Raw genomic sequence first — 21160 nt, forward strand, 5'->3', positions numbered from 1 at the left:
ACAGCTGATACTTGAGAAGATACGAGGAACAGAGAATCCAGCAGACATGTTCACAAAAGTAGTTACTGCTGACAAACTGAAGCTGTGTATAGCTTCAGTTGGACTTCGTACTTAAAGGCATGACTTGAAGTTGCTGTGATAGTTGCTATGAAGATATGTAGACTCATTTGTCTCCAAGTGGGAGATTGTTGCAGGTGGAGACAAAAGCAGTGAACAGTGCACCGAAAGACACCGAATGCACCGTTTGCCCCTTTGTATTGTTAGGCACCTCCCCACCTCCCCAAGAATCATGCAGCAAATTGCTGCAACGTACTGATCTGCTCTCCTATAAATAGGAGAGCTTAAGTGTGTGGAGTGTGCAGCAAAGAAGAGCAGAGAGAAAATAAAGAGTGCTGTGTGTGTGCAGAGTGCATCAAAGTGGGTGAGAGAGAGTTTTCTGTAAAATTATTTTCATAGTGAAATTACAGCATCTGTGGACGTAGGCAATTGCCGAACCACGTTAAATTTCGTCCCTCATTTATTTAGAATCGTCTCTGTGTCAGAACAGCTCCCAACATGGAGCAGGTAGAATTTCTCGAATAAGGACATCGCATACATCTTTATTATAATTTATCAATTGATCAATTCGATCTCTTAAGTCCAAGTCGCCTCTTGAAGAGAGTAATTATTAGGCTTGTCGATCGGGATCTCCAATGGGGGGATGAATATTTCTTTATTAAGTGGGTCATGGAGCTGATATGAAAGCTACTTCTTCAAGCTTTCTTTGTATTTTGAGATAAAAGATCAAAATCCTTTCTTATCTTATTTCAAAAATGCTCCATACAGTCGCTCAACATAAGCGTTGGGGAGTTGCTACCAACATGGAAAATGAAACGCAGCGTTTTATTTGTATCAAAAAGAACCATTCCATCTCGTTGCCCTCCCTACCTTCATCTTCTCATAGACACACATGAATTTCCTTGTGCTATTTCTTCAGTGTCCTTCGAGCCTTCCTCCCAAACAGAGTATTGATTTTCACAGCTTTATCTTTGCAGCTTCTAACCCACCTTTCGTCTTTGCATTTTCTTCTCTTCTAACTTGAATCCAAAGCCATGGAGGTACATGAGAATCGATGGGAAGAAATGGCGGTGCTCCAAAGATGTAACTCCTTCAAAAGTACTATGAACGACATTGTTACCAAAGTCGTTTGCATTCAAGAAAACCTATGGAATCACAAAAGCCACCTCCATCACTATTGCTTCTATTTTAGAAAATTTTTATTCAAATTCCTAGTTCTCTGATTTTGGTGGCGTTGGTGAACAAGCCATCCAACTTCTCTCATTACTAGATCCCTTTGATGCAAGATATGTTTATGAAGAATTGCATGAGCTTTACTAGCCTTTCTTCCCCAAACCCCGCCCTCTCTCTCCCCTAACCTCACCCATCTCTCTCCTCTTCCCTTTCCTCTCTCATTGCATCATCCAAAGCCCAAACACAACAGCCGCATCCATAACATCAGAAACAAAAAACAGAGATTTGTAAAGAAAAATCCCACTTTTCAATATCTACTCTTTGATTGAGACTAATATACAATTCCCCATTTTGTGAAAATATGATTTCTGGTTGATAATTCCTAGATTTTTATTTTTATTTTTTTGTTTTGTTTCAAAAAGAACTTGCTAAAGAAAGTTTGCCAACTACCATCAAAGGGTCTCTCTTTAGATATATGGGCATGGCATAAATATGGTCAAAAACCCATCAAAGGCTCCCCATATTCAAGGTTGGTCTCTTTAAATCTCACTTTTATTTTTCAAATAATTCATCTTCCAAAAAACGGTTATTTACATTAATTTTTAATTTAATTTTTTTTGTTTGTTGATATTCTTCTTTAAATAATAGGGGCTTTGAATAATAGCAGCTAGAAGTGTTGCTTGGACAAGGAAGAAAATGGGTTTGGGATATCCACAGGTTCTGAGTGATGATTTCTTTGTGGGTTTGGAGGGGCTCGTCGGTCCGACCTCCGAAGACTGCTTCTCCCATCACCTGCTGGCAACCTTTGCTTTTTCTAACTGGGTGGCCAACAATGCCAACTCATTTGGAAAATGTCAGAATGTGAGATGAATTATGCTATTTGTCAGCTCGTTTTTTGTTTATTATAATATTTCAGCTGATGTCAGCCGACTGCACTACCATTGCACGCCGTGACTGTACCTAGAAGAACTGATCTTATTTTGACCCCAGATGGGATCTATTTGTTTATGATCTTTATCTTCTCATATCTAGGCCCTTGTAGGTAGGCCTATGCAAAAAACTACAAAACTCAACCTGCTTGAAAGGCCCGATCTAACCCGCCCAATAAAATCAAGCTAAAACTAGATGCGGGTTGGATGGGCTATTTAGTGGGTGAAGTCGTAACCCGCATCCAATCCCCTCAATCGTCTAACCCCCTTTTTCATTAAAAAAAAAACCCTAGCCTCTCTCTCTCTCTCTCTCTCTCTCTCTCTCTCTCTCTCTCTCTCTCTCACACACACACACACACACATATGGTGGTTTGCTTTGCTCTTCCTCATCATCAGCAGAACATGGCATTCGATGTAAACAACGGTGAAGATTACTTGATCAACCAACACGTACGCCCCAGTTTCAAGCATCTGATTTAGCAGACATGGATATCAACGACAACTTTTTCCCCTGCGATGGCTTCGTCGTCTACGACCCACATATGGCGAACTTCTGTTTCGGCATGATTCCTACGGCCCCAATTCCAAACCTAAAGCCCTTCTCTCTGTTTGCAACTCCACCCACTTTTGCCTCCTCTCACTCCTTATCCCTAATTATTCTCCATTTTCTCCAAGATGAAACATTACAAGAAAAAGAAGAAAACGATGTAGAATCACCAGATGTAGAATCTCACAATGATGAGGTTCTTCACGTCTCGCACTACAGATTCTAGGTGTGGCTTTACAACATTGAATTGGGAAGTTTGGCTTACAAAACCAAGAAGGTCTACGATGGTACCAGAGAAGACCCATCCTATATCAAGAACATGCAGGTTTTGGATGGATCCCTAAGTGGCGTTGTATAGCAGAATGGATCTCAGTGGAAAATTGGTCTTGTTGAGAGTTCCCGCAACTCCATTTATCAAATTGAATATAGAGTCAGATGTTGGGGACAAATCTATTGTAAATTAATTTGGTAAGGCTAGCTTCTTCTACTGTCGTTTCTGGTTCTCTCCCTACTAGTTACTATCTCTCTTCACACCTTAACAGCTCTGGAATCTGTTATGTAGTCGGAGAAAATGGTGGTTTTCACTCCCCTTTGTCCATAATGCCACTCAAGTCAGATGGTCTCTTTGTATCATGGAAGCTTTCACTAGATCACAACTAGAAGGTTTGGTTATGTTTATTTTCCTATTTACCTCTATTTTGCCGATAAAAATGTTTATTTAAAATAAAAAATTTATTTCTCTCATCTTCTTGTGTTAAGGGATGGTGTCAAGTCCCACTCCGAAATTTGAGGACTTTTTGGGCGGTGCAAGCATGGGAACCCATGAGTATGTAAGTCATGAAAGAGAGGCAATGGCTCTTAGCTTAGATATCATCTATTATAACCAAAATGCCAAGGCCAAAACCAGCATGCAACATTCCCTAGACCTTCTTCAAGAGCCCTTCGGGCAACAAGACCAACAGATTTTAGTTCAAAGTCATCAATATTATATTGGGCTTCTATGCCATGGGATTTGTCAAAACCCATAGAGCAAGAATTTAAAGAGACCCATATTGCTGATTTTGATTCCCAAATCCCTCAAATCTCAGAGGATGAGATACCTTGCCTAAAAAATTGGGTGTCTAGGTAGTACTTTGCCCATCATTCCCTAGGGCGGCAGATGGGTGACAACATGGTAGATGATGGTGAAGCTTCTGGGTCTGTTGGTGCAATGGGTTGTGGGGATTTAAAGTCTCTAAGTTTGTCCATGAACTCGGGTTCTCAGTCCAATTGCGTTATAACTGCAAGGCAGATACCACCTAATGGATTAGAATGAAACGTTGGTGTTAGTCGTGGTGGAGTGTCGGTGCTTAGAAAAGGAAGAAGGGAAAATGAAAGAGATGAAATGTAGTGTTCAGGTCTGTAAGTTTTTTACCCGAACCGAATGTTGAGGGATTGGGTTGGGCCAGTTTCATTTTGGATGGTTGTCGGGTCGGGTTGGTCCGAAATCTATCTTCGGTGGATCGGGTTGCAGGCCTACCTGTAGGCATGATATTGGCCAATTAAAATCTCCATTGTTGTACAAGATTTTCCTTTTGAACAAGCTTAAATCTTTTATACCATTAGTATTTGACATCACATTTCGTATGATTGTTTTTAGAGCGGTTGTTGCTTGGAGCAGTATTGTGGACATACTCGAACAATAGTTTCAATTGTGATTAAAAAAAATGATTCATGTGGTCCAATTTGGATTCAATAAATGTTTTATTTTATCTCATCCTTACAACTTTTCTAAATTCTCACTCAAAATATAATAAATAATTTAACTTTTTCAAATTCTAAAATAATAATAATATTAAAAAAATAATATTTTAAAAATATTTTATTCAATTTTCAACTTTCATTTCAATTCATTTCATCTTAACTCACTATCTAAACGGCACATTAATTCTCCTCCAATGACTTGTACATATTGTATTTCACATACACTTTAAATGACTTGGGCAAGATTTGTATACCACACAATTATTCTCACCTGATACAAATCTCTTAGGATGCGTTTGGATGTGTTGATGTGATATCAGATGATTTGAATTGATCTGTAAATATTAATATTTTATGAGTTTCATTGAAATGTACTTAAATGTAAATAGGTTGAGATATGTTTTTAAATGTATGAAATAAGTTGAAATGAGTTTTAACTTTTTTTATGAAAAGTTGAAAAAATAGTGTGCCTCATTAATGATTAGTTAGAATGAGTTAAACAACCAAAGTACACAACCTTAATGGGTTAGCATTTAGGACAACCTTTCTCCATTGCTACTTTAGTAAGTTGAAGTTGAGAGGCATTCTCACTCTCTTTAGTGCTTAACATTAAGAGAAATAATATTTGCGACTGAGCATTATGCAATCGTCGCACAATTATATTGAAAAAAAAGTGAATAAATACATAATTCATATGAAAAAAAATTAAGAAGAATTCACCACTCTCAGGCCCATATATCTATTTTGAAAAAAGAATTCACCTTAGAAAACTATTTTGAAAAATTCTACTAATCATCTCACACACTATATTTATTTATTTATTATTTATTTTTTCTTATCAAATGTATGGTATATGAATGATAAGTGGAAGAATTCAATTAATCTAAAAAGAATAAAATAAAAAATAAAATTAAGTATACTATATGATACGTAGAGATGATAAGTACTAGCAAAGCTCACATTTAATTTTCAGTTTCTAGCCTCTTTTTCCTCCATTCTTTGCCTCCCTGTGTTAAAAGGAAAAATATAATTACAAGCATAATTGTGCACTAATTTGTGCACCAATGTGATGTGATTGGTCAAAAAGTAGATTTTATTGAAAACAGTGTTAATTTAAATTTTAAGTATGAATGAATCAGTATTGGTACACAGATTAGTACGCGACTGTATTTGTATATAGCAAAACTCATGTTAAAAAGTAGATGCCCATATAGCTGTGTTGGCCGAAACAAAACCATTCACATGTCGACCCAATATTGCTACACATTCTATCTACCACCTCGAAATAGAAAAATTAGCTAATCATTGGTGTGTATGGCCGGCGCCTATGCATCTATCACCACTCTAAGGTCTAGTTTGTAAAGTGAGATGATATAAGATGATTTGTTATTTATAATATAATAATAAAATAATTTATAAATAATAATAAAATGATTTAAATTAAAATATTTATAGAATTTTGGAAGAATAGAGAAAAAAAATTGAATAAAAATATTATAAAATAAAAATATTGTTAAAATTTAAATTTTTAATATAATTATATTTTTGTTTTAAGATTTGAAAATGTCGAATTACTTTTGGTATTTTATTTGAAAGTTTAGAAAAGTTGTAATGATTAGCTAGTCATTAGATGAAAAATTGAATTTTTAAGATGAGATGAGAGAATCTTGCTATCCAAACCAAGCCAATATATTTTTGATCAGTTTTATCTCTATTCTTCAAGATCATAACTAATCTGTTATTTTCCTTGCTAAAAATCTAGAAAAAAAGAGTATCATTCTCTCTATTTATCATTCGAAAACAATAAATTACAATGCATCCCAACTAATAATGCACTTCATTCAAACAAATTTAGAGTTTGTTTGGGAACACAATTGTCCTCAAATATATATTTTCAAGCTATTTTACTACTATTTACTATTTTTTCTCATTGTGAAATTACTACTCGTCCTAAAAACTTAAACTGATGGAAAAATATAAATTTTATTATTTATTTTATATCTCAACATTCTCCTTCATGTATGGGCCAAACTCTCCCTCAATAAATGACCTAATACGCGGAATATTTAATTAAATAAATTTAAGTGTATAGTCAAGATTTGAATTTAGAACCTTTACTTTGATACCATGTGAAATCACTACTTATCCTAAAAGTTTAAACCGATAGTAATAGGTAGATTTTATTATTTATTTTATATCTTAACACTCATTATTATTTACATATCATCTAATTAAGATACTCTTAGAGCATTAGTATTAACAAACTTTAGCTAAAATTTAGTTAAAAAATTCACTTTATAAATTTTAGCTAATCACTTTTTACAATACCAAATAATAGGTTCAACAAATTTTTCATTATTCTATTAAAATATTGATTTTGAACTTTGGCTAGTCTCTTTCACACAATAAATTTGGTTAGCTATATAGCCAAATGTTAAATTTACTATTCATTTGTTGAGCCTATTGTAACATTTTATTTTGTATTTTGGTTATTCTTTAGTTAAAATTTAATTTTGTTGAGCCTACTACTAGTACTCTATCCAAATGAAACCGGTCTCGTTTGGTTTCACAGATAGTGTCAACCCATATTATTCAATTTTAACATTCAAATACAATTCAAATACAAACGCTTTTCAATTTCAAATTTTTTATTTAATTATTATCTAATTATTACAATTTTTTTTCAAAATTCTAAACAAAATATAAAAAATAATTTAAAATTTTCAAATCTCAAAATAAAAATAATATTAAAAATAATATTATGCCAATATTTTAATTTTATAATATTTTAATTTAATTTTTTTATTTTCTAAAATTTTATAAAATATCTTAATTAAAATTATTTAACTATTATTTTTAATTATCTTACTATTATTTATATATTTTTCTTATGAATTCTTTTTATATCATCGCTATAACCGAACAAAACAGAACCCCTTAATTTAACAATAATGTGTCATGACTTAACTTGCTACATACATGTGCCACTTATTTGCTCGAAACAATTAACGCCGCACAAAAAGTAGCTAAGCATTTATTCAACATAAATGAAGAGGTTTCCTTTTCCTTTTTCACTTGAGTTGTTGCAGCAGCTAGGGCATAGGGAATTGCATTAATTTGAAATAATATTACGTATAATTATAATATAATTATAGAGTGTGTAAATATTATATAATTATTTAATAAAATAAAATTTATGATTTAAAATTAATTAATTATTTTTTATGTAAATTCTATATTAATTTATTTTTTTTAAAAAATATTTTTTTTTAAAAAATACTAAACCATACTTATATAATTACAATTATAAATATTATTTCTCTTGAATTTGTTAATAGTTGAGACGTAGTATTAATTGAAGCAACATTAGCCGTTAAGGATTTTATGGTTTACGGTCCCCTCAATGCCCTCTTATTATTAACTTCACCAAACTCACAGTTGAGAAGGGACAAGTATAAATTCAACCCAACCCCCTTCCACTCTTCACCTGCCCCTAACCTTAAACCCCCATTTCCCTCCAAGTTTCCATTTCTCTTCCATTCCCATTCTTCACCTTTCGATGGCGGCAATTCACAACCTCGCGGTAATCCTCAAGAACCCGCTTAACCACGCGGAATTTCTCCTCGTCAAACAGACGCGCCCGAATAGATTTGGCGACGAAGAGTACGATTCCTTCGTGGATTCCGAGCTCTGGGACCTCCCCTCCACCCGGCTGAACCTTTTGGAGGGAGAATCCGAGTCCCAGATTGTCGTGGTGGGCGCCGAGTCGTGTTCGGAGAAGATCAATCTGAGGAAACTTGATATCGATTCTGCTCTGGACCGGGTATTATTTTTACAACGCGGTTTCTCTCTCTCTCTCTCTCTCTCTCAATAAATTATGGTGTAATAAAATGTGAGACTGTTTGCATTTATATTAGTACTGAGTTCTACATGGTTTTGTAGGTATTGGATCAAGTGGGGCTTGCGGCAACTGATGGGGGAGAATGGAAATTCTGGAAGTATGTGGAGGAACCTGAATTTGGACCAGGTTTTCCGGTTCATAATGTGTTTATTACAGGACAATTGGTGGCTGGGAAAAATCTACAAGGTCTGCTAATTCCTGCTTTGATATATTTTTTTGGTATTGGTTTTCTGGTTAGATGTTACTCTGCGTATTTCTTGTATACTGGGGCTACTACTTTTGCGTCTTCAACTAAAAATCTTTACTTACGTATAAAAAAAAGTTCTGTTGTTTTGGTGATTGTTTTTGTATTCTGTATGGGGTTGCCTTGATGAAGATGGGGGATTTTTTCTTAGATCTTGCTTTAAACACGTCAAGAAACTGTTTATTTCTTTTAAGTGCTTGTGTTCTTAGTGAGCTAGCAAATCAAGGGTCTTTGGCTTGCTTTGGTAAAGCCATAGAACATTGTAAATTATAGTGCATAAAAAAATTTGCCACGAGCTATGCTGCAGATAAAAATAAAAAGTTTTTAGCCTTTGCGTTATTCAATAAAGTTTTTGATCACCTATCAAATAATAAAAAATCAAAACTTCTGAGAGAGTACTTACTGTAAGTGCACCCACATACTTCACACCTTGTTGATGCATTGGTGTAGAAAGTGCCTAGAGATTCTAATATAGTGTGCCGAAGTATACACATCAATAGGGCTCTTTGTCTTCCTCCCACATTTAATGAAAATTCTATGAATTCATATGTTACAAAAAGTAAAAGACATGGTAGAAAGAGCAAAAGTCTCCATAATTTTAACGGACACATCATTGGTTATAGTGCCGATTAAAGAGACAATGCAGCATCACCCTAGTATTGACGCATGATGATTTGAAGTTGGTCATGAAGATTACATTAGTTGTAGACTTCCAACAGTGTAGGGCCTGTAGGCCTTTGATTCTTTCTTTCTTTTTTCTTCTTATCTTCGTCTTAATTGGGAGCTTTTCCTGGGGAAACTAAAAAATCTGGTCGCTGAGTATTGATGTGTGGACAAGACATCATATGATAAATGACATCATCTATTCCATGTTATCATATCATACTTTCCTGACAGACTTGTTTTGCTTACCTTGAGAAGAGGCAAGTTATGTATATCTTGGTGATCATGACCTCAAAATTTCTGATGTTGTTGCCCTACTTCCTTGATGTGAATATCTGAATCCTATTCAAGCAGAGTTGTGCAAGTGGATGTCAGTTGAAACATGTCTGAGCTGGCTTCTGGAAGTGAAACCAAGTAGCAATCGCATGGGACCTCTGGTAGTTGTTGGTCTGATAAATGATTCGATGCAGCCTGCAGATCAGATAGTCCCACCCATCTTACGGTATCAGGTTTGCCTTCTTCCATGTAGCATTGAATCTTGATGGAACAAATGTACCACATTAAGCTGCAAGGGAAGATGTGGTTTCAAATATCTTAAGCCTAATAAATTCAGGGATCATCTGGAAGTGGTGATAAGAACTTGAATTTTAGTGGTCATTATAAACTTACTTCTTACTTAACAAAAAAATGAATATAATGGCCTTTAAAGTTACTTTTTCCTTTCCTATCTTTAAGAAGGAGAAGATGAGAAAAAAAAAGAAAAGACAAGAAATGTCAGTGCTTAGACATCTATATTCCAGCAGAGTCACCCCGCCCACCCACCCCCCCCCCCCCCCCCAAAGAAAAAAAAAAAAAAAAAAAAACAAAAAGTGGATACAAACTTGGTACACTGACTATAAGGAAGGTAGAAGATATTAAAAGTTTAATCTGCGATTTCTTGACTAAAGCTTTATTTGAAGTTTTCGACACAGTTGCTTTGCTTTCTGTACCTATGGGCTTCACTCACTCGGAAGTTGATGCTGAAGAAACAAATTCTCAGTACGAGTGCTAGTTATATAGTGTTTTCTTGAATCAGACTTGTTTTCAAACACCAGGGGACTTCTCTGTGTAGTTGCTGACATGCATCATTTTTTTATTATTATTTTTTGATAACTAATTATTATTATTACTAGTTTGTGGTTATTCCCCCTTGCAGGAGTACCCTCCTGGTGTTAAAGTTATACCTATTGGAAGTAAGACAGCAAAGCCTTTTCATACAACAAACTTGATCGTATTTGCCCCTGAAAATGTTTCAAATGAAAATGAGAAAAATAGTTTTGTTGCTAGTGGGGATGCATTGATAGTGGATCCAGGATGCCGGTCTGAATTCCATAAAGAGGTATGATTATCATTTTGTTATGCTTAGAGATTAGTCAACTGCCTTATGGCAGATGATTTCAAGCATTAAATCTGCTTGAATTCATTACTCCCATATCATCTACTAGGTTAGTGAACTCTTAAAGTTTGAATAGCAGCTCTTCTTCTGGTTGTGTGGTTCTTCATCAATTACAACCTTAGGCCTTTTAGATTTTTGTAAAGTACCTACTTGTATACATTTGACTGTAAAAATAAGAAAGGGAGTGTAAAACTTATGTTACTTTTAACTTATAAAAAGCGAAAAAAATCTTGAGGGTACTCTTGTACCTGTTGTTTCCCATATATGAAAGCAAGAATGCTGTATTCTTTTTTATCTTTTCTCGGCAGAAGTCCACTATTTTGCCTGTCCTTGGAGGCTAGTGTTTCTTTCTTTCTTGGAAATGTTGCACTCTTTTGCAGTGTGAAAATTTAAGAAAATGAGTAATTTGGTAAGTTTCTTTCTTGACTTTTATTCATACGAAAGAGTGTAACCCTAGTACACAAGACAGGAAGTATACAAGAGATCCACTGAACTAGCAAACCAAAAAAGTGCTTAAATTTATGGCATTTCGTAGAAATATGTATAAGAAAAAAAAAATACAAATAGGTGTATTCACATGTATACTTCCTGTGTGCCTGGGCTATGCCTATCTTTACATCAATAAAATTTCTTTTTACTTATTAAAAAGAAAAAAAGAAAAAAAAACTCAGTTAGTCTTAGAAATGATATTTAGTTACCTGTACTGCTGATGGTACCTTAAATTAAAGTAATATTCTTTTTGCATGAGTTTTTAATGAACTTGATAAAAATTTCATTTACATGATCAGCTCCAAAAAATAGTTGCTGCTTTGCCACGAAAGATCATTGTCTTTGTTACCCATCACCATCGGGATCATGTAGAAGGTAAGTTTACATTCCTAGTAATATAACTGACAGCAAAAGTAATTTTCTGTTTAATGCTTTTTTTCGCATTAAATTACAATAGCAAATTCACAAAAAGGGAAGATACACAATGATGACATGTTTATCACATGTTAAGGACCTGAATAGTTTGGCATGTTTAATATTGGAAATTGGCAAATGATTATCAAATTCGTCAATTCTGCTAGAAATAATGCAGAATAAAATTTAGATGGTAGACAGGTGAAGATACATAAATAATTAAGCATATAAAAACAATAAATCTTTGCAGTGTTAGTAAAGGAAGAAACAGAAAAAAAGGCAGCAGAAAATCTAAATGGTTAGGTTAAATTAACTTGTCAAAGGAAAAAAAGGGGAAAAAGAGGAGGGTTGGGGGTTTTTTTTTTTTGGGGGGGGGGGGGGTTGTGGTTTTTGGGGGTTGGGGGGGGGGGGGGGATGAACTGAAGAACACTTCTATAATAACAAAAAGTCAATTCCACACCCCAAAAGTTCTCTTACTTTGGTGCTCTGTCATTGAGGCTATTATTCATTACTAGTGTACTCTTTGCTGAAAATTTGCATTCAGAAGTTCTACTATTGGGTTTGATTAGTGCATTTGGTTCAAACGAGATTCTATACTTGTAGTAATTCGCTGATATGGTTTGTTTCAGGTCTTTCAATCATCCAAAAGTGCAATCCTGACGCGACACTATTAACACATGAAAATACAATGCGACGCATTGGAAAAGGTTACAATTGTTAAATAATTCTGTGTCTTATGGTTGAGACTACTGATTATCTCAAAATAAAATTGTTAAATATTTCTTAGCTTTCTATCTTTACACATTATTTAGACATATTAAGTTTGTGACCAGTTTTGATAGTATCTTAAACTGCATGGCTACCATGTCCAAACATGATGGTTCCTGAAAAGATTGTGTCCAAATATATATAACTTTTTTGAGCTGTCTGGATTTGCAGTAAAGATGCTAAAATAGTTTTCCAACTCAAAGATAGCTGCATCCACCTTTGAGCTCCAATGCCTGATTCCATCTATTGAACTTCATATATTAAAAGATGGCTAACCCCAGTATCATTGAGCAAGGTTATGCTTGAATCTAGTTGTATGTAGCCAGTTGTACGTTCGAATGCACGGGTGAACTCAAACTAGCTTGAATTAAATAATACATTTTTTGATAAGTAGCTTGAATTAAATAATACTTGAAGTAGATACTACTTGTATCCCTATAATGGAATTTGACAGAACGACCTAATTGTGTTTGCTGTGACTGCAATGTTCCATTGCACTTTCTTGATTGGTTTTTCTTGCGCTTTTCCTGTCATTACTTTTCCCTCCCAATTCCTTTCATTTTGGATGCACTAATTGAAAGAGGTTTCTGCAGTAGAATGGATTTCAAATGAGGTGAATGGGAGCCATGGGTTGGGCTATGGAAGAACAACCAAAAATTGTGGGGGGAGTTCTCTCACTTTATTAGATTTATTTGGGTGATGGATATAGGATAAAGTTTCAGCATGATGTGTGGTGCAAAGATCAGCCCCTCAAAGAGGCTTTCCAGGACCTATTCGACCTTGGTAGAGGGGTGAAGGAAGCACTAGTAGGATAAAGTTTCAGCATGATGTGTGGTGTAAAGATCAGCCACTCAAAGAGGGTTTCCAGGACATATTCAATCGTGGTAGAGGTGAAGGAAGCACTAGTGGAAGATTATTTAAAGCTCCTCAATGGCTCTATTCACTGGAAGTAGAGTTACACACATGGCACAAAATTGGGAGCTGGATTGCTTTACATCCTTTTATGCTCAGTTGTTCAAAAAGATACAATGTGGTGCTGATAAACTGTGGTGGAGCATATCCAGGCGAGGGTTGTTTGCTAATTCATTCTATAATGCTTTAATTCCCCATGATGACATGCTGTTTCCATGGACGACTCCATGAAGAGCGGTCTTCTTTGTTTGGACGACTGCATTGGTTAAGATTCTTACCCTAGATGATCTGAGAAAGAGACATTATGGGGGTTGAATGGTGCTGCGTGGGCAAGAGTGATGGCGATGGATCAACTCTTCATTGCGAGGTAGCCACCTCTTTGTGGAAAGTGGTGCTTAACTTATATGGGCTAGTATAGGTGATGACTAAAAGGGTAGTGGATGTGTCGGTGTGCTTGGAAAGGCGGTTGAGAGTCCACACAGGGAAACATTATGGAAAATGCCCCTGGTTTGCTTAATGTGGTGCTTGTGGAGGTAAAGTAATGAGCGGAATTTGAAGACATATCAAGGAAAATGGAAGCCCTGAGGTTGGACGTCACCTGTTGAGTGCCCTTAAAAAGAAAGCCTTGATGTGTTTGGTGTTTCTTTTAGTGTTTTCAAAACTTTGATCATTTCCTTCCTTATGCAACACATCAAGCGTATGGGGATCCACTTCCCAACATGCCAAAAGATCTGCCACTTTTCTTGGCATCACCTAACTTGACCCAAACAGATTAAAAATAGTTTGCCATAGAGTGGTAGCTACCTTGCAATTTAATAAAAGATGATGCATGGATTTCCCATCCTTCTTGCACATACCAGTCCTTTAACTTGTCCAAGTAAATATCTTCTTTAGTGCAGGCCCCCAAACAAAGAGAATGGCTCTTGAGGGATTCGGAGTTTCATGTGAAGAAATTCTGTTGTGGGGACTAGTGCATTATAAAATGGTTTGACTTGAAACACCCTTATTTTTTATATGCTCCAGCGCATACGTCTTCCCTGTTCAGTCTGATGCAGAATATACAACCTAGCATAAATGGAGGTAAAGAAGCTAATCTCCCAATCTTGACCTGTTCAAGCAAACTCCACTTACCAGTAATCTGAGCCATTTGAGAGCTATAAATTATCCGTCATCAAGGCATTCTTGTCCCTAAAATGCTGAATTGGTTTGGAAAAGCCCTTAAAAGGCTCTCCCTAAATTCTAGGCTTTTGGAAAGCCTGGAATTTTATCTTGGTTCCATTCCCGACCTCATATTTGATGTGCCGATAAGTCCTCCCAATCTCTTGGAATGTTCTTCCATTAGCAGACCCTATAACTCCATTTCACCTTGTTTGAACTCCACCCACCCCCATTCTTCAGTTCAATCTCCTGCTTCCTCTCTAATTGTCATAGTGCCAGTGCTCCTTCATCAACAAAGCCATGTAACCAATCTTCTAATAACTAGGCTATCTTCAGAGATTGGAGTGCATACCTTGGATCAATTCACTAGGGGGAATGTCAACTCCTCCCTTTGTAGCTTGTCAACACAATTAGCAACAACCATAGGGAGGGGGGAATGGGGACATAAAATAAGTGGGCAAGTTTGTGAGAATACTCTCAACCAGTCAGTGTTCCAATTTCTCCATAATACCCTTTCAGATCAACTTGCATTGAGTAACTAGCTTTTTTGTTATTGGGTAACTATTAGGTCCCAACACTTCCATTGAGTAACTATTAGGTCCCGGGGCTTTCTCTCATTCATTGCTTATAATACCTTAAAAGCTCTAACTACCCCTAGTTATTTTTAGGTTAGTTGGTCTGTAAACTATGATCAAAGAACACTCTTTGGAGAATGCATCATATAAAGCTCCTCACAATGAACTTTAAGAAAGTGGTTCTGCTAGACCGTCTAGTTAAAATTTTTTTTATCCATTATCTCCAGGGAGCTGAAGCTTGTCCAACAAAACCAAAAGAAACGAATCTAAGGTAGTGCTTTTGACTTTATTTCATAGCTCTTGTAATCCTTGTATTTTATAACTGAATGTGACTAGCTTGAAAATGCTGTATTTAACCAACTTATCTTCTTGTTCTTTTGCTCTTTTGCATTACAACCTGGATGCTGTTTATACTGATTAGAAAATGTTGATGTTTCTATTAATCTTAGAACGTCAAATATGAGTTGTGATTATATTAAGTCAGAAAATGTATGCTGGAGTCTCTGTTTCCTTCACGTTAAGGTCCTTTTGTAAACTTAATTCTCTTCTTGAAATGATAGAAGAAATCCCTAGTTCCACAAATACAAGTTTGTAGGGGTTAAGGACATACATCCCTACCTAGGAGGAAAAGTTGCCACCCATCTGGTAGATTTTTACTTCTTGAAACTGATTCACCCATCAATCATTAGAGATTGATTTTGCCTAGTCTATGAAACTTTAACCAATACTTTATGATGACAGGTGACTGGTCCCTTGGCTATACCTCAGTTTCTGGAGCAGAAGACATTTGCATTGGTGGTCAACGATTAAGAGTCATTTTTGCACCGGTATTTCTCATATGCAGAGTTTTTTAATTAATAATGGTCGACTTTTATGTCAGCTGTTACAAACTGGCAAGTTCTTGCTCCAAATGTTCTTTCAAGCTCTCTGCTGATCAATGGATAAACTTGCATGGAAAAAGTTTGATTCCATCATGCGCTTTCACAATAAACAAAATTGAGATTTTCAGACTTACTCCTAGCATGAGAAAGCTTGAAAGTTTTATCCTCGTGATAATCCAACAAATAGTAAAATCTTTTAATTGTGGTGTCAATCATAATTGTGGTTGAGGTTCTAATTCTAAGAACCCCTAATTGGAGCTGTCCTTTTCTGAGAATAGATTAATTGAGTTATGCAAGTTTTGGACTCAATTTCTGTGAATAAAATATTGATTTCATGTGAAATTGATCATCATTGGATGGTCATGAATGATTTAGAGAATGATATAAAAAGTTTTCAATATTTTCTCCAAGCCTTTTATCCAGCATTCATGATGCTTGAGCAAGATCGAAAGGTCACATGTCCATCTAACTTGTCTAAATCTAGTGTGAAGGATGGAATAATTCTAAGGTCGGATGGAATATTGATAATTCTAAGGATGGAATAATTCTGACCTGGCCCAATAATTCTAAGATTAGATGGAATATTGATAATTTTTATTAGGCCTAAATTTTATTTAATGGGCCATATTGGATAAGCCCACGAGCAATAAATTATTAAGATTGATTAGGAGTTTTAATTAGGCCCAATAACTAGGTTAAATCCCATTTATTATTTATTGAACAAGTAAGACCTTTTAGAATTTAAAGACCAGTTATTAGAAATCTATTTCAATTTAAAATCATCACTGATTGAAGTCCCTTACGCAATCTCAGTCATTGTCAATCCTACCTTGAATGAACTACTGGATCATGTTTTCAAATTCAAACTCTCTTCTTGAATGATCGTGACTAAGTCCAACTCGAACTCGTTGGCACCCTCTCCCAAAACTCTATAAATATCTTCCCATTATTTGAAAAAATCACAAACCTCCATAAGTGCCGCAGCTGAACCCATGGAAGGGAAGATATTTTTAAGTTGGGTTCAGTAGTAGCACTCTGGCTCCCATGATTTTCTAAAAAAATAACATCTTTCTTAACTGTGGGCAGCGGGACGTTATGCATTTCCATCTTGGATGATCCCAACCCCTCACCGTGCCAAGCTTGCAGGCACGAGGGATTGATATCTATATCTTACATTGTCTCTCCCAGACTTTTAAGAACCTTGTAAATTATTGGTCACAGGTCCTGTAAATTTGAGTTAAACACAGAAAGACCTTGATTTACAGGCCCAAAAGTAGGACCACTTGCCTACTAGGTTGTTTACTAGGTATATATGGAGACTGGTCAGTTCTTGATGTTGATGTTCTTGGTAGTGCCTCGTTGATCAAACTGTTGCTTTTGTCTCCAACTCAAATGTTCCTAATTGTCAGTCAACTGGTTATTTGACTGCAGCAAATTGTTATGGTGGCAAAGACATCAGACTGTAAAAATACCGAAACATGTCCAGAGACATCTCAAAACAGTTCGCACTGTATATATAAAAGGGGTGGGGATAGAGCTTGCCTTTAGCTGCGAACTAATGAGTCAGACTTATCTAAGAAATAAAGATCATGATTTCTTTTACAGTTTCACTACTTTTTTTTGTTCTTAGTGAATCTATACCCCTTCTTGTTTGTTTGTATAAAATTTAGAAATTTCATTTACCATATCCAATAAGCATTCTATATTGTATCTGAAAAGGAAAAATTCTTCTTATTACAGGGACATACAGATGGCCACATGGCACTGCTTCATGTGAGTACCAACTCATTGATTGTCGGTGATCATTGCGTTGGGTAAGAACTAGCATCTTTACATGTAATTGGATTGGCATATTTTTATGAAAGAGCTAGTTTATGCTATCATCCAGGTTTTCTAAATAGTTTTCAAAAGAAATCCGCCAGACTGAGTAAACATGGTTTGGCGTGTATTCACCAAAATGCTAAGATCTGTAATTATTACGTTTTTTTTTTGGGGAGAGAGGTTGTTTGGCTCATGGATTAGCATGATTGTTACTTTTTGAGTTTGCATTCTGACTCAGAATCAAATGTGGGGTATTACATGTCATGTAATGCAGATAGTTTTTAAGCTAATTCCATTAAATTCATCTTGGCACATGCCTGATGTGTGATTTTCCACCAATTTACAATTCTGTTTGGTTTAGTACAAGGTGAACTATTGTGATGGTATTAGAACATTCAAATGCATGCAATGCTGTTTTCATAGGAATATGTACTTCTTGCGTGTGAAGAAAAGATGCTTATTAGTTAGTCTGTTACATCCCAAAGAAAATATGCTTAATTTTTTTTTTCTTACATCCTGAGACAAATTTTCAAATTAGTCAAGTTGAACTGCCTGTCAATTCAAAGGCCCCAATACCGTATGACATTTACTAGGAAACAGTTGATAGGAGCTTGTTGGATATAGACAACTTTTTTGTTCTTTTCATTCTTGTTTTTTAGTTTTTAGTTTGTTGGGATTGTGAATGAAGCCTTCGACTTGGCTGGCAGCAGACTTGAAGCCTTGGTAGTAGCTTCCTCTCCTAAACTCAATCATTACTCATCGATTTCGGTTTTGTTTTTGGCCTTCTTTTACAGAAACTAAAAACTGCTCTGTTAATTGATTTTTGCTTTCTTTCAGTCAAGGAAGTTCTCTCTTGGACTTTCGTTCTGGTGGAAATATGAGTGTAAGTTTATGTGAAATTTCTAATGATGTTATATAATTACTTTTCTCTTTCAATCATGGAATACTAATATGCTTGCTGTATACACTGGCTTTCAGTGTTTCTTCTTTTTCATTTGCTTGATAAACGGGGTAGTAGGGGGCAACCGGAGGTGGCTTGCCTACCTAGGCGTGAATTTGTCTAAAATTGCACATTTGGCAATCAAATTTAAATATTATGCCATGATGAATGAAAACCAATTGCCAAGTTTGATTATGTTAGTATTGAAGGAAGAGTTTATTAGATGCCCATAATTATAATTAGTATGGGCGAGATTCTATATGTTTCAATTACACCACATCAAGCAGCAGCGTCTCCTTATTGACACTGAGACAAGGCTTGTGAAAAATGGTGAAGGCCCTGACCTCGACCTCCCTATTTGTTCTTAATCTCGTGAAGCAGATATATAATTGCAAATTCCATGGGTAGTAAATCAATTTCATGGCGTTACCATTCAGGTTAATGCAATTTATGCTGAAAATTATTTGTTATGCAGCAATACTTCCAGACAACTTACAAATTTTTGGAGCTTTCCCCTCATGCTTTGATTCCTATGCACGGGAGAGTTAACCTTTGGCCAAAGCACATGCTTTGTGGATATCTCAAGTATGAATAAAAAATAATTTTCTTTTATTTTGTGTCTCCTACTTTAAGCTAAATTGTCTACAAACTTCACCTACTATGGTATGTCAGAAAATGAATTCTTCAATGTTTCCTACCCCACCAATACCTGTCCACCCCCCTCCCTGGCCAATTGTATCATTGGGGCCATGAGTTGGTCTTTCTGCAACTTTGGTCTCCTTGGATACCAGAACTACTCTCAATGTAGCAATGGTGTCTACCAAGTCTGAAGATGATTTTTCCAACATTCAGGAACCGCAGAAGTAGAGAAACTTCCATCTTGAAAGCGATTGAAAATGGAGCAGAAACATTGTTTGACATAGTTTCAGATGTATACTCTGACGTTGATCGCAGTGCATGGATTGCTGCTGCATCAAATGTGAGGCTTCATGTGGATTATCTGGCCCAGCAAGATAAGTTACCAGAGGTAACATATTCCATGGCTATATATATCAACATATTAGCTTGCACAGACGTGTTTCAGTTGGTTAGTTTCGTTAGATTACACTTCAAATGGGTAACATTCATTTGCTTTCTTTCCTTCATTTTGTTTGGTTTTATGCAAAAGAACAAATACAATTATTACAATATGGTACACGTGCCTACTTAAATTAAAAGAACAAAAAACTTATTTTCTGGCCTGCATCTTTGCATGAGCTTCATCATTGATTGTTCTCCAATTTTTTTCCATTCAGTTGCATTGTACCATGTCTCCTAGGCAATTTTTAGATAATAAAATCCTTATGGTGGAATAAATTTGATTGAAGTGTCCTTTGATTCTTCACAATGAATGTTTGAAATGATTACACCTGCAAGCATACATATTTCAGTGACGTTCTCTATTTGAATGAATTTCCACAATTCATTTGAGAGTGTGCAGGGCTTCTCTTTAGAAACTTTTGATGGAAGTTTTTCTTCATTTGCGGAGAAAGTGGGTAAATTGGAACCCAAGTGAGGATAGCTTCTTATGGCCCACTCATCAACTACCTTGTCTTAGGTTTGGACCATTCCGCTTGATTTATAAAGCTTTTTATTTTCTTTGTCAAAATGGAAGACAAATTAATATGAAACTATATGGATCCCCAGAAAATAATTCTTCAATGGTAGTTGAGAACATTGTAGATCCATGTACATTTTGTTTTCCCCAGAAAATAATTCTTCAATGGAGTTGAGAACATTGTAGATCCATGTACATTTTGTTTTCTTTGATCAAATAATTGTTTGTGGTAGTGGTGGTTACTTTCTAATAGTGCCAATAAGCCTGCTGCATTGCTCCATGTAGGCATTTTCTGTCCAGAAGTTCCACAAAACTTGGCCGTGGTTCCTTTCCGGATGGGTCTGGGAATATATTAGTTATGGTTTCCGGCTAAATTATCAGAAGTTAAGGACATGGACATTACTTATTTCTGGTATCGTTGCTATATTTGCTGTGTTGTACTCGGTTAACAAATTTAATTCCAAATGAGACCAGAAGGTCAGACAATTTGGAACTCCATGACAATTTCTTCCGTAAGATAAGTTTAGTATCAACAAGTGATTAGTCCTTTTCCTTTTCTTTTGTATTGAGCGGATTGAGATGATAAATTGTTAGAATAAGCTATGGACTGTGTCATTAAGCTTATCCCAAAAGTAAGTCTATAGACCCACATAAGAAATGAAATTCTTAGTGTAATTGGTCTTCCTCGTGTGAGTGCCTTAGTTATGACACTCAAATTCTGCAATTGTCCAATGAATGCGTGCATGAGAATGTCACGTCCCTTTAAGGATTTTTATTTTTATTTTTATTTTTGTTCTCTTTTTCTTGTTTAGATGCATCAATTGAGGACTAGGTTTGGTTGATTGATAATAGGAAGAGACTTAACATTTGAGACTAATGGAGGACTAGAGGAGTCTCTCTCATGGAATAGACA

At 35.6% G+C, this 21160-nt stretch overlaps 1 protein-coding gene across 2 annotated transcripts; it reads left to right on the forward strand.

The window, feature by feature from the left end:
* Positions 1-7892: 7892 nt before the first annotated feature.
* LOC122309905 lies at positions 7893-20805 on the forward strand. 2 transcript variants are annotated; one of them, XM_043123675.1, is made up of 13 exons: positions 7895-8272; positions 8392-8536; positions 9612-9766; positions 10453-10635; positions 11481-11556; positions 12225-12302; positions 15750-15835; positions 17630-17703; positions 18548-18593; positions 19126-19235; positions 19503-19677; positions 20131-20247; positions 20533-20745. In XM_043123675.1, the coding sequence occupies exons 1-12, from the start codon at positions 8009-8011 to the stop codon at positions 20203-20205; spliced, it is 1467 nt and encodes a 488-aa protein (XP_042979609.1). In that variant the 5' UTR covers positions 7895-8008; the 3' UTR covers positions 20206-20247; positions 20533-20745. The 2 variants fall into 2 exon arrangements, with proteins under 2 accessions (XP_042979608.1, XP_042979609.1); XM_043123674.1 differs by lacking the exon at positions 20131-20247 and having other exon boundaries at positions 7893-8272; positions 20533-20805.
* The last annotated feature ends 355 nt before the right edge of the window (positions 20806-21160 follow it).

The sequence above is a fragment of the Carya illinoinensis genome, chromosome 5, assembly GCF_018687715.1.
Source record: "Carya illinoinensis cultivar Pawnee chromosome 5, C.illinoinensisPawnee_v1, whole genome shotgun sequence".
Lineage (NCBI taxonomy): Eukaryota > Viridiplantae > Streptophyta > Magnoliopsida > Fagales > Juglandaceae > Carya > Carya illinoinensis.

Coding starts and splice junctions, on each gene's coding strand:
- LOC122309905 (XM_043123674.1), top strand. CDS start 8,009: ATGGCGGCAATTCACAACCTCGCGGTAATCCTCAAGAACCCGCTTAAC. Junction 8,273..8,391: donor TCGATTCTGCTCTGGACCGG/GTATTATTTTTA, acceptor ATGGTTTTGTAG/GTATTGGATCAAGTGGGGCT. Junction 19,678..20,532: donor AGCAAGATAAGTTACCAGAG/GTAACATATTCC, acceptor TGCTCCATGTAG/GCATTTTCTGTCCAGAAGTT.